The sequence below is a fragment of the Somniosus microcephalus genome, chromosome 11 (genome assembly GCF_052327205.1).
Source record: "Somniosus microcephalus isolate GS21.2 chromosome 11, FLI_Smic_1.0, whole genome shotgun sequence".
NCBI lineage: Eukaryota > Metazoa > Chordata > Chondrichthyes > Squaliformes > Somniosidae > Somniosus > Somniosus microcephalus.
In genome coordinates this window covers 226,609,826-226,624,009 of record NC_140997.1, presented here as the reverse complement: position 1 = coordinate 226,624,009, position 14,184 = coordinate 226,609,826, and the positions used below count along the sequence as shown (strand labels likewise).

Sequence of the window (14,184 nt, the reverse complement as noted above, 5' to 3'; positions counted from 1 at the left end):
ACATCGTAGAAGGAGCAGTAAGTAGCCTGCGGGTGCTGGATCCCAGCTCATAGGATCCCAATATTTACAGTGAATTTTTCTTTCACCCACAGAGGCACCTCGTGTGTGGGCCAGTGAGAATAACTGGCGAAAACTCTCACCTCAGTGCTGTTCAGTACTTCCAGTAAGTCACCTTTGCAGCTGATGATGTGCGCGTAACAAAAGGAGGCGTCACAATTCAGGCTGTCTTCCCCCGATCCTTTTTATTTGAGGTCAAGGCAAACATCAACTTCCATCAGAGAAGCACATGCCTGTGTAATGAAATAAAACTTGTCCTTGTGCACAAAGCATTTAGGATAACAGGCGAACCTTTTTAACACTGAAGTAGGCACCAGAAATTGTGCTGGGCCATATTTATCCCTCAACATCGCTAAAACAGATTCTCTGGTTATTATCTCATTGCTGTTTGTGGGAGCTTGCTGTGCACAAATTGGCTGCCGCGTTTCCGATAACAGTGACTGCATTTCAGAAGTACTTCATTGGGCGCTTTGGGACATCCCAAAGTCGTGAAAGGTGCGATATAAAGTTTGTTCTTAGAAATAGTATGCCATACTGCTTTGCACAATCTTTCCAACTGAAGGAATGCACCACACAGAGACTGTTAGCTCAAGCCAAAAACTCGTAATAGATAAAGCACAAAATATAGATTAGCTTAGATTACAGTAAGCTCTGTTTGAAAACAATAAAAGTTCCAAAACGCTTGCAGTTCTCTTCCATAATTTTAACCATGCATCCGATAACAAGTCTTGAATAGTAACGAACTCTCAGTGCGCCGCTAGCCTCAAGCACGAATTTAAGCTGACAATTAAGTACTAAAGGGAGTGCTGCATTGTCAGAGGTGCCATCCTTTGGTCGAGATTAAACCGGGGCCACGTACGCACGTGCGGTTGGATTTAAAAGATCCCAAGGCACCGTTCGAAGAGCAGCGGAGTCCCAACCCGCAACAAATTAACTGGTCGTTCGTCCCACGCCGTTTGTGGGACCTTGCTGTGCGCAAACTGACTGCGTTTCAAAAATAATTCATTGACTGTGAAGCGTTTATAGACATCTTGAGGACATGAAAAGTGTTTAGTAAATGCAAGTTATTTCTTTCAGTGTTGCCCAGCAGTACATAGAAGGCAAAGTGCTCCTGGTGTTAAACAGGGAAGAGTTCATCACACCAGACCTGCACTATCTTCCCAGATTTAAAAATTCGTTTAATCCCAATTTTGGAATTCATCTGGAGAGGGTGGGGGAAAGAGAAAAAAAAGTCATAAATACAGTAACAAAATACCTCCTCCCTTCCCACTGTCCAGGGCCCCAAACACCCCTTCCAGGTGAAACAGTGATTTACTTGTCCTTCTCGCAATCTAGTATACTGTATTCGCTGCTCACGATGCGGTCTCCTCTACAGTGGGGAGACCAAACGCAGATTGAGCGACCGCTTTGCGGAAAATCTCCATTCAGTCCGTAAGGGTGACCCCGAGCTTCCGGTCGCCTGTCATTTTAATTCTCCGCTCCACTCCCACTCTGACCTCTCTGTCCTCGGCCTCTTACACTGTTCCAATGAAGCTCAACGTACAGCCTTCTGGACTCAACATTGAGTTCAACAATTTCAGACTATAACCCCTGCCCCATTTTTCAGGCTGTGTGATTCTGCCATCCCCATTTGCAACATTTAATCTTCCCTGCCTCCCACCCTAGCATAGACTGTTCCTTCAGATCCTCCCCTCCCCGCCCGCCTCTGCACCGGCTTAATATCTGTTACATCTCTAGCCTTTTCCAGTTCTGATGAAGGGTCCCAGACCTGAAACGTTAACTCTGTTTCTCTCTCCACGGATGCTGCCTGGCCTGCTGAGTGCATCCAGCATTTTCTGTTGTTAAAAAAGTCCTAGATTTTGACCATGATAAGTCCTGGGATAGTACTGAACCCTCAGAGTGCCTTACAACCCTCTGGTTCGTCTATAGAGGAACAGCAAAGAAGGAAAACACAAAATACAAGCCCAGGTTTCTCTCCCCGTTGTTATCAAAGTTAGTGTAAAGAAAGATTTTTTAAAGAAAAATGTCTTATCAGAATAGAATTCAAAAGGCACAAGGCCAGCCTCTCAGAATCCTGACTCAAACAATTTCTTAAGGACGAAGCAATACTTCAGGGTGTCTTGCAGTGGCAGTTCAAAGTCAAGGGGAAGTTGGAAATTTAGACAATAAAGATTTAAATTTGGTCTCCAGACTGCAACTGTGGACAGTTGGCAGCCTTGTGATCAAGAGCAATTATTTCTATCACGTGACTGAGGAAGTGAATCCAAAATTTGTTAAGCAATCATCATAAATAGAGGCGAGTTATTCCCCCCACCCCCTCGCTGCCCCGTTGAAGCAGCTGTATAAGAACATAAGAATTAGGAGCAGGAGTCGGCCATTCGGCCCCTCGAGCCTGCTCCGCCATTCAATAAGATCATGGCTGATCTTCGACCTCAACTGCACTATCCCCATATCCCTTGATTCCCTTAATATACATACTACACATGGTTTTAGATTCTCCATGTTTGCCCAGTACAGCAGAAAATTTCTCCGACAGTGTATTCATAGAAGTTATTTTAAAGAGTTGATCACATCAGACCTGCACCGTACTCCCGAGTTTGAAAACGAATTGAATCTCAATTTTGAAATTCAGCTGGGGGGTGGGGGAAGAGGAAAAGAGAGCGAGAGCGAAAGAAAGGGGAGTAAATTATTGGGTTTAAACATACTTAACTCAAAGTCAGGATTTTTTTAAGCATCAAGAACTCCCAGGTTAGATACAGCACCGCTGGATGTAGCGTTTAGCTTCTCAGCTCTGCCTCTACAATGTGCCTAGTCTCCAGCGCAAGAGCTTGTCCCATCAGGCGTCGTACAGCCTAAGTGCAATTGCAGTTTTATTGTCAGTTTTGTGCCGTGCACCCGTGCCCATTCAGAACTGCATTTCATATTCCAAATGGTTGCAAAGAGAGTTGACTTTTATCCTGTTGCTCTGGGCTGGGTTTCAACCTGGTTCTCAGCAGTAAAAGCCCAGTACATCGTTTAACTCTATTTACTGTGCCGACGGCGTCATGCGCTGGTTTCGGTTTATTTTTGTACCGTAATTTTTTTAAAAGGGGAAAAAGAGTGATCAGGACTATTTTAGCTCTCGGAACCAAAGTCTTCAAATCCCCTCCACGTTACTTCTGCAGCCCCCGTCCGATCGAAGATACACCCGCCACTCTACTCTGGTCTTGCGTGCGTCTCCTTTCTGCATCCATCTCCTCAAAACTGAGCCCATAGCCACCACACCCCTGTACTCTCACCATCTCCTCCTTCAAAGATAGAATGGAAGAATTCCAGAACATGTTTATACCGGTTTGGCATAAAAATAAACCTAAAAAGGTGACTCAACCGTGGATAACGAGGGAAATTAGGGACAGCATAAAATCAAAAAAAAGGGCATATCAACTGGCAAAAAAAAGCACCAGACCGGAAGATTGGGGGCAGTACAGGATACAGCAAAAGAGGACAAAGGGATTAATCAGGAAGGGGAAAATAGAATACGAAAGTAAACTTGCAGCAAACATAAAGACAGACTGCAAAAGCTTTTATCGGTATATCAGGAGGAAAAGACTGGTAAAATCCCAAGTCGGTCCCTTGCAGTCCGATTCGGGAGAATATATAATGGAGAATAAGGAAATGGCAGACCAATTAAACTCATACTTTGGTTCTGTATTCACAAAGGAGGACACAAATAACCTCCCAGGAATATCGGCAAACATAGGGACTAATGAGAGGGAGGAGCTGACAGAAATTAGTATCTCTAGGGATATGGTGTTGGGTAAGTTGAGGGGACTGAAGGCCGACAAATCCCCGGGGCCTGATAAACTACATCCTAGGGTACTTAAGGAGGTGGCCCTGGAGATAGCAGATGCTCTAAGGATCATCTTCCGGAACTCCATTGACTCGGGAACAGTACCCGTGGATTGGAGGGTAGCTAATGTTACCCCAATATTTAAAAAGGGGGGTAGAGAGAAAGCAGGGAATTATAGACCAGTAAGCCTTACATCGGTTGTGGGCAAAATGCTAGAGTCCATTATTAAGGATAAAATAGCGGAGCACTTGACAAATGGGGAAAGGATCGGACAGAGTCAACATGGATTTACAAAGGGTAAATCGTGTTTGACTAATCTGCTGGAATTTTTTGAGGAAGTAACTGGTAAAATAGATGGGGGAGAGCCAGTGGATGTGGTGTACCTTGACTTCCAGAAAGCCTTCGATAAGGTTCCACACAAAAGATTATCATGCAAAATTAAGGCTCATGGGATTGGGGGCAAAGTATTAACGTGGATAGAGAACTGGCTGGCGGATAGAAAACAGAGAGTTGGAATAAACGGCTCGTTTTCGGAGTGGCAGGCAGTGACCAGCGGGGTGCCGCAAGGATCTGTCCTGGGACCCCAGCTGTTCACAATATATATAAATGATCTGGATCAGGGAATTGGATGCAATATTTCCAAATTCGCTGACGACACTAAACTAGGAGGAGGGGTGGGCTCTGATGAGGATGTCAGGAGGCTACAATGCGATTTGGACAGGTTGGGGGACTGGGCGGATACGTGGCAGATGCACTATAATGTGGATAAATGCGAGGTTATCCACTTTGGGGGTAAAAACAGGAGGGTGGATTATTATCTAAATGGCAATAGATTGGGAGATGGGGAAGTGCAGAGGGACCTGGGTGTTCTTGTGCACCAGTCACTGAAGGAGAGCATGCAGGTGCAACAGGCGATTAAGAAGGCAAATGGTATGTTGGCCTTCATATCAAGGGGGTTCGAGTATAGGAATAGGGATACCTTACTACAGCTGTACAAGGTGCTGGTGAGACCACATCTGGAGTATTGTGTACAGTTTTGGTCGCCCCATCTGCGGAAGGATGTTCTTGCCATGGAAAGAGTGCAGCGGCGATTCACCAGGCTGATACCTGGAATGGCGGGAATGACCTACGAGGAGAGATTGAATAGTTTGGGCTTGTACTCACTGGAGTTTAGAAGATTGAGAGGGGATCTCATCGAAACATATAAAATTATGGCAGGCCTGGACAGGCTGAATTCAGAGAGAATGTTTCCAATGGCAGGGGAGCACAGAACCAGGGGCCACAGTCTAAAAATAGCGGGCAAATCATTTAAAACAGAGATGAGGAAGAATTTCTTCACTCAAAGAGTGGTGAGCCTGTGGAATTCCCTGCCACAGAGGGCTGTGAAGGCTAATTCAATAAATATTTTCAAGAGAGAATTGGATATATTTCTGAAGGCTAAGGGGATTAAGGGTTACGGAGAAAAGGCGGGGATGGGGTACTGAACTGATAAGATCAGCTATGATCTCAGACGAAGATCAGCCATGATCTCATTGAATGGCGGAGCAGGCTCGAAGGGCCGAATGGCCTACTCCTGTTCCTATCTCTATGTTTCTATGTTTCTATGTTTCAAAAGCTTCCTCAAACACTTACCTTATTTTTTTCCCCCCTACTTTTGCTTAGCGCCCAAATTTGTAAAGCACTGTGGAATTTTTAAAAAATATATAAAGTGAATAGCACTATATAAATTCAGGTTGTTGGCATCTGCAAATATTACTCAAACATGTCCAGAAGAGACACCAGACTGCGATTTGACAAAGCACAATATCCCTCAAAGCCTGTGATTTTCTGCACTTTTTCCACAAGAAATCCTGGGAGGACTGAAAACACCATTATGTAAATGATAACAAGTCACTTGTCCTAACCATCAGTGAACTGACCTAGATTTACATAGAAACATAGAAAGATAGGAGCAGGAGTAGGCCACTCGGCCCCTCGAGCCTGCTCCGCCATTCAATGAGATCATGGCTGATCATCCAAACTCAGTACCCTGTCCCTGTCTTCTCCCCATATCCCTTGATCCCTTTAGTCTTAAGAAATATATCTAATTCCTTCTTGAATATAGTTAATGAATTGGCCTCAACTGCCTTGTGTGGTAGAGAATTCCACAGGTTCACCACTCTCTGGGTGAAGAAATTCCTCCTCATCTCTGTCCTAAATGGCTTACCCCTTATCCTTAGACTGTGACCCCTGGTTCTGGACTCCCCGGCCATCGGGAACATCCTTCCTGTGTCTAGTCCTGTTAGAATTTTATAAGTTTCAATGAGATCTCATCTCATTCTTCTGAACTCCAGCAAGTATAAGCCCAATCGACCCAATCTCTCCTCATACGTCATTCCTGCCATCCCAGGTATCAGTCTGGTGAACAGTTTAGAACACACATGAAATACCATCAGTAAGTACTCAAAATTGCTGGAGAAACAGGGTCTGTAGTACAAGATTTAAAAGTGGCACAAAATGTCCCTTTGAACGAGTTAAACCTAGTAATATTTCCCTTCCGGCTTCGCACACAAGGCGCCATAGCCTGCCCGAGAAGGTGAGCTGTAGTCCAGGTGCTCTGACAATGCAGGAGAAGACACTCTCATCTAAAGGGAAGTTCCTGGCTTCTAAATTGTTGCCTCCCACAATGGACAGAACCTACCCTTTGGAGGAAGATGCAGAAATGAGCTGGTCCCCACTGCCCTTGGCATCTTGGAGCAACAGTAGGAGGTACTGCCCGCATCTGACTTTCTCCAGCAGGGCAGCACTCCTTCACCAATCGTAGACAATTTACTTAATATAACGGCCCGTATTTTCCAATCGGAGGCTTCCTGCGTGCGGAGGCCTCCGAGCTGGAAAAAATCTACGGACTTACCTGAGGGCTCCCGAGGTGCATATACTGCTGTTCCTGGGCCTCTCCAACTGGAAATGCGCAGGGCCCGCATATCCCAGAGGCACATGCGTTTCGCTAGCGTCCCTGGGATCATATGTGGGCCATGGGGAGCCAATAGGAGAAGGGAATCTCCCTTCATACACTTGACAGATAGACCTGTCAAATATATGAATGGAGATCACCCCAAAAACACTAAAACATTAAATTAAAAAATCACATTTTTAAAATGAGTTGAAATTACAATAAATTAAATATTTTAAACAAATTCAATTTTTTGAAAAAAGTAATTAAAGTTTTTTTACGGGGCTAAAAATAAACTTACCTTTTTTAAAGTATTTTTAAATGATAAATGAGTGAAATTAAAAAAAAAAACTTTTTTCAACTCTTATTCTAGTAAAAGCAGGCCGTACGCTGTGCTTTTACCAGGCGTAAGATTTCTAAGGGTTTTCAGCGGGCGGAGGTTTTGCAGAAAGCGGAACTCTCCCCCCACAGAGGCCCTTCTCCAGGGCAGGCGTCCGATCTGTCAAGAGCATTCTTGACATTTCGGAAATGACGGTTTTCAGTGCATGCGCTGTGCATGCCTGAAACCGGCATTTCCGATGTCCCTACAGGTGTGTGTAAAGCCCGCACACACCCGTAGGCATCGGAAAATACTGCCCAATAAAGTTTTAACGCAGCCCAAATCCTAAAAATGTCCTTTTTTGGTAGTATTTAATTACTTTAATCATTAAAAGCATTGATAATTTGGAGCAAGGCTAAATTAGAGAACTCAAGAGATTTCAGACAAATGACCTATTAAAGCATTCACTCAATTTTTTTTTGCCAGGTTCCGAAGGTCTCAAATGCAGGAGGCATCTGTGATGAAGTACGGAAACCTAGTGCAAGGTATAATTCGACTATCCGGTGTCCTAGACAAGTGCGTTGCCCAGTCCCTGCTGCTTCCCTTTAGATCATGGTGTCAGTGACCTTGACAATAGGACGTCTCAACATGGTTCTCTTTGGCCGGGTCATAAAACCAGTGCCGCTGCGGAGAGTGTTAGTGGCACGAGTACCAAGGCTCCTGGACAGATGCGTTTGTCGGTGGGGATTGAATTATATTATGCACCGCAGTTTAAAGAAACACAAGTTGACAGACTAGATGCAGGAAGGATGCTCCCGATGGTCGGGGAGTCCAGAACCAGGGGTCACAGTTTAAGGATAAGGGGTAAGCCATTTAGGACAGAAATGAGGAGGAATTTCTTCACCCAGAGAGTGGTGAACCTGTGGAATTCTCTACCACAGAGGGCAGTAGAGGCCAATTCATTAAATATATTCAAGAAGGAGTTGGATATATTTCTTAAGGCTAAAGGGATCAAGGGGTATGGGGAGAAAGCAGGGACAGGGTACTGAATTTGGATGATCAGCCATGATCGCATTAAATGGCAGAGCAGGCTCGAGGGGCCTGCTCCTATCTTCTATGTTTCTATGTTTCAGTGGCTCAGCTGGTTAAGGCAGTGAGTAGTGTGGCTCATCTCTGTAACCAACATTGAAGTTTATGAAGGAGATTGACAAGATGATGCAAATTGTTCATTGAGGCAAAAGGTTTAAAAATATAAGGGGGGCACATTAAAAGATAGACCTTTAGGATTAGGAAGTGGAAGTTAGGTGGAATTTGTTCTGCAGTTGACCTTTGGATGAAAAAGTTACCACGGCAAACCTCTGGAATGGCCAATACTATATGGTGCAAGAGACAATCGGACCAGTTTCTCGAGAGAAGAGATTGAGGACTACGCTCAGACAGTGGGTAGGCAGGATTGCTACCTGAAGAAGGAATGGACTCAATGGGGAAATTGTTTCCCCTGTTCTAAAGGTTCTAACAAGTTTTACTGCATATTTTCCTAGGGGATTCGTGGGCTGAAATCATCAGCAACATGACCGCAGCCACCATCCGGTTTGAACTGTTAGCGACAGCACACCGCAGTCCAGTAAGTAATCCAACATGACGTAGTTTGGGGGCAGGCGAGGGAAGATATTCTTTGTTTCTTAACCCTTACTTTCTCATCCTCTGCTTTTCTTCCAAGTCTTGCTGCAACACCCATCATTCTTAACCTTTATTTATTTATTTTTTAAAGTGAGAAGGAGGCCAGGTTAAGCGCCAGCTGGTCCACGAGCAGGCCCGACCGACTCCTTCCCCTCCCCCTCCCCACGAGGAAGCCCCGGGCATTCCCAGTCAATGGAGGATGCTGTACTAAAACTGCAGTGATCCGGTCACACACCCGAGAGACAGTGCAGAGAAAAGTCACCAGGTGTTATAGTATTTGACAACATTTAGAATGTTCATCATTGAAAGGAGGTGACTAGGATATACAGCACAGAAACAGGCCATTCAGCCCAACCAGTCCATGCTGGCGTTTATGCTCCACTCGAGCCTCCTCCCGTCTTTCCTCATCTAAATCTATCAGCATAACCCTCTATTCCCTTCTCCCTCATATGCTTGTCTAACCTTCCCCTTAAATGCATCTATACTATTCGCCTCAGCCACTCCCTGTGGTAGCGAGTTCCACATTCTCACCACTCTCTGGGTAAAGACGTTTCTCCTGAATTCCCTTTTGGATTTATTAGTGACTATCTTATATTGATGACCTCTACTTTGGTCTGTAAGTCTAGGTCTTAAAGATAGTAAATGATACAGAACTGGTAAATCCAGATTCACTGGTGCAGACAGTGGAAATTTAGGGCCGATAGCGGGAATTATTTCTTCACACAGTGATGAAGCAAAATGGATGTCTGGGTTGGAAGTGGAAGCAAACACTCTGGAATTATTTAAGATACAAAGGCTGTAACAGGCTGTAATTTTTGTTTCCTGTGAGATGGATGGGCTGAATGGCCCTTTCCCCAATCCCCCCCGCCCGCCTCTTCTGTATCCATCTCATGATCTTTTGGACAGTAAATTGGGCCTGTACTCTCTGGAGTTTAGAAGAATGAGCGGTGATCTCATTGAAACATTCTGAGTGGGGGAGGACTAGAGTACAAGGGGGTAGAAGTTACGCTGCAGCTGTACAAAACCCTGGTTAGCCCACACCTGGAGCACTGTGAGCAGTTCTGGGCTCCACACCTTAGGAAGGATATATTGGCCTTGGAGGGAGTGCAGCGTAGGTTTACCAGAATAATACCCGGACTTCAAGGGTTAAGTTACGAGGAGAGATTACACAAATTAGGGTTGTATTCCCTTGAATTTAGAAGGTTAAGGGGTGATCTGATCGAAGTTTTCAGGATATTAAGGGGCATAGAGAGAAACTATTTCCGCTGGTTGGGGAGTCTAGAACTAGGGAGCATAGTCTAAAAATTAGAGCCAGACCTTTAAGGAGTGAAATTAGGAAACATTTCTACACACAAAGGGTGGTAGAAGTTTGGAACTCTCTTCTGCAAACGGCAGTTGATGCTAGATCAATTGTTAATTTTAAATCGGAGATTGATAGCTTTCTGTTAACCAAAGGTATTAAGGGATATGGGCCAAAGGCGGGTATATGGAGTTAGATCGCAGATGAGATGAGGAGGAATTTCTTCACTCAGAGGGTTGTGACTCTTTGGAATTCTCTACCCCTAAGGGCTGTGGATGCTGAATCGTTGAGTCTATTCAAGGGTGAGAGCGATAGATTTTTGGACCCTTGGGGAATCAAGGGATATGGAGATCGGGCAGGAAAGTGGAGTTGAGGTCGAAGATCAGCCATGATCTTATTGAATGGCGGAGCAGGCTCGAGGGGCCATGTGGCCTATTCCTGCTCCGAATTCTTATGTTGTGTTCTTAGGGTAGCTAGAGACAGTAGTATTTCTGTGTCACTACTGAGAGGCTCGGGATTCCTTCACTGGAGAAGAATGTCAGCCATTTGATTTAATTAAAAAAAAAAAACATCCTATTGCAACAACTATTTGATTTTAAATCTCTCAAAAATTGAGACCAAGGAGCTGCCGACAGTCATGTTGGAAAATAAAAGTTGTTCACTACAGAAATTCACTTTCCCCTCTCCCTCTCTCGCCCCTTATTGTGAATTTTAGCTGAATTTGGACCTGACGCAAGCAGTCAACATCTCTACCAAAGGGACAAGAAGTGGAGCATTCGTCATGTACAACTGCGCCAGGCTCGCAACGTTATTTGATCATTTCAACAAGTCCGTCCAACAAGGTAAGAGCTACTATCTTTTAGTATTGGTTGCGGAATCGGGCAGCCTGTTTATTTATTCTGTGCCAGGCATATTACCGTTCAGTTCTCTCCTTAACCCCAGAATTTGCAGGTGTATATTTTAGTCAAGATAGGCAAGCTAGCGCATCAGGCAGAATAAAGGCAGAGGTGTAGATTCACCTGACCATTCACGCCAGCCCCAGTCTGATTCATTGGTTAGAGCAGACTTTCAAACCAACTTTACATTCACAGGAGTGCTCTTAACGGCTGATGTATTGTACTCCAGACCATTGACATCAGCCTTTAATGACCCAACTTTTGTAAACACAAACGCGTGTTGGGTTTCGCGAGCTGTTGGCAGGGGGCCCGTTAAAAAATAGAATGAGTTCTGAATGCCTTCCCTTTTAGCAATTGGAATCCCAAGTCTCCCGCCTCCGTCAGGAATGGCAACAGGAATAAAAATTAAAATAGGGAGCGCGGCGCACGAGAGGCTGCGGGTTTCCATTTGATCATCCTCCCGGGGACCACTTCATGTATTAAAAAAAATTTTTTAAAAAAAATCCCAGGATGGTGGAGCTGGGAACGGCCGGTCTGAGTTCTGCACCATTACATGGTGCGTTGTGAATTTAAGACATGTAAATGCGGCTTTAGATTTATTATTGTATATAAAACAGTTGGAAAATCCCACAGTTTGCATTTAACCATCAAATAAGAGCAACACCAAAATAATTAATTCGTTCATAAACCATCAGTTAGTAATTAATTAATCATCGTGGGATAGCGAAGGAGACGATCAGAATATCATCTAATTTTTCAGAGCGAGTTCTTTGGTGACTGACGGGAGCTATTTTTTGCTGGGAAATGAGCACCTGCGGATTAAACAGTGGTTATGGCAATTAATGCTAGATCAATTGTTAATTTTAAATCTGAGATTGATAGCTTTTTGCTATCCATAGCTATTAAGGGATATGTGTCAACGGCAGGTATATGGAGTTAGGTCGCAGATCAGCCACGATCTCATTGAATGGCGGAACAGGCTCGAGGGGCTGAATGGCCGACTCCTGTTCCTACACCAGGTTGGGGATCTTGATTCTTCTCAGCCGGCATTTACATTCAGCGTCAGCACTGCGACCGGCCTCATAGTAGGAGAAGCCTTCACAGATGGTTGGAAAATGAATCTTTTCTCTTCTCACTGACTCATGCTGGAGGTCCACGAGGGTCCTCAGTCCCTCGCCCATCTGGCCCCTCCTTCATACGAGCGTGGGCAGTCGGTGGTGTTACCAGCAATGGCTTATCCGTCCTCATTACAGAGGAGCAGGCGCACGTTTCACCAGGGGGGTCACCGTATCGCGATCAGGAACAGAGGTCCTGGGCTGATGTCTTCCCCGTCTGGGGGACGCAGCGACCGACTGCAGCGCTCTCCTCACCATGCTGCTGCTGCTGATCAGCTAACAACAACCACCAAACATTGGACCCAGGTCCTCTCGGGTTCATTTGCCTCGCTGCAGCATCGCGTGCTGCATTTACCAGTCAGGGTGTGAAACATAGAAGATAGGAGCAGGAGTAGGCCATTCGGCCCCTCGAACCTGTTCCGCCATTTAATGAGATCGTGGCTGATCATCCAAATTCAGTACCCTGTCCCTGCTTTGTGAATTGTTAATCAGATAGAAAAGGATGTTACCCTTCATCGGATGGGTCACTAGATTGCTGGCTGACTTGGAAATTGGATTTCATTGTAACAAAGGAGCTGGGGATCTGCCAATTATACAGTTATATGTTTCTTTTAGGTCAGCCAGGTGTCTGACATATCAAAACCCATCATCACGGTCGCATCTCCAAACCAAACATAATCCAGGTTGACACTGAGGAAGTGCTGCACTGTCGGAGGTGCCGTATTTCCGATGAGACGTTTGACCGAGGCCACGTCTGCTCTCTCAGGTGGACGTAAAAGATCCCACGACACTATTTCACAGAAGAGCAGGGGAGTTCTCCCCCGGTGTCCTGGGCCAATATTGATCCCGCAACCCACATCACTAAAACAGATGATCACATTGCTGTTTGTGGGAGCTTGCTGTGCACAAATTCCAGTTCTCAGTGACAAGTCTACTCCTTCAAGTCCAATTGATGAGCCAGGCTGGCTGGTTGATCGTCAGTAGTGCCTTGGAGTATCATTGACCTGCCTGGGCATCAGCTTATGGCCTGCCGCAGAGGATACATCAGGCGCGTTATCTTGGAGACAAGTCAATCCCACGGTCATTTTTTTCCCCATCCTGCCCCCCTTCCTCATCACCCTCGAAGCAGGGAGGGTAATAGCAGAACTCACTAAAATTAGGGTCATACAGAGATAATAGGGGCATCAATAGGGATAGGAGGGTAGTCATTGGCTTAGAAAAATAGCTGTCAAGTAAGAAACAGACCGTGTTTAGGTTTACAAGTCTGGCTTTCTGTAGAATTTACCTGGAGTACAACCCACCCCTTTTAATCATCTTAAGACACAGATTCCACAAATACTAAACTTCAGGTGGCAAAAAGTGTTTGTTTTTAAAAACAGATTTTCCTTGCTTTTTCAGGATTGTACCCACCGTTCCCGGAAACATCCCAGTTGAATTTTTCTGCGCTTGGGGAAGAGGTACTGTATCCATGATCACCTTTCTATTCTCCTCATTGATGGGAATTAAAATGTGCTCCAGTAATTAGGAACAAAGGGCTAGGACCTGCGGACCGCAAACCGTCTCCTCCTCAAGGGGCAGCTGCCCCGCGTGTAGAGCTACTGGGTACGGGGGGGGGCGGAGTGGGGTGGGGGAATGTTGGACACAGGGTCACTTACCTACCATTCGCCCCTCAAGGGACACCTCTCAGCTGTGTATCTACCAAGGTGGCAGTGATTGAGAGAATCTTGCAGAATTTATTGGGTTTCAGTGCGTGTTAGGCATCCCGCTGATTAGAAATCCCATCCCTAATTGCCCTTGAGGTGGTGAGCCGCCGCCTTGAAAACAACTGAGTGATTTGCTCGGCCATTTCAGGGTCAACCACACTGCTGTGGGCCTGACGTCACATATAGGCCAGACCAGGTAAGGACTGCAGATTTAGGGAAGGAAAGATGGGTTTTTGTGACAATTTTTATTAACGGAATTTAAATTCCCCAGCTGCCGTGGTGGGATTTGAACTTGTGTCTCTGGATCATTAGTCCAGGCCTCTGGATTACTAGCCCAGTAACATAACCACTGT

At 45.3% G+C, this 14,184-nt stretch overlaps 1 protein-coding gene across 3 annotated transcripts in view; it reads left to right on the top strand.

Annotated features, from left to right (window-relative positions):
- The window catches only part of dalrd3 (DALR anticodon binding domain containing 3), an 89,357-nt gene that overhangs the window by 18,790 nt on the left and 56,383 nt on the right, over positions 1–14,184 (top strand). For all 3 annotated transcript variants that reach the window (XM_086002070.1, XM_086002069.1, XM_086002071.1), the window contains exons 6-10: positions 93–163; positions 7,624–7,682; positions 8,679–8,761; positions 10,833–10,959; positions 13,527–13,585. In XM_086002070.1, coding sequence (XP_085858196.1) covers positions 93–163; positions 7,624–7,682; positions 8,679–8,761; positions 10,833–10,959; positions 13,527–13,585 — 399 coding nt within the window. The remainder of the gene's footprint in view (positions 1–92; positions 164–7,623; positions 7,683–8,678; positions 8,762–10,832; positions 10,960–13,526; positions 13,586–14,184) is intronic.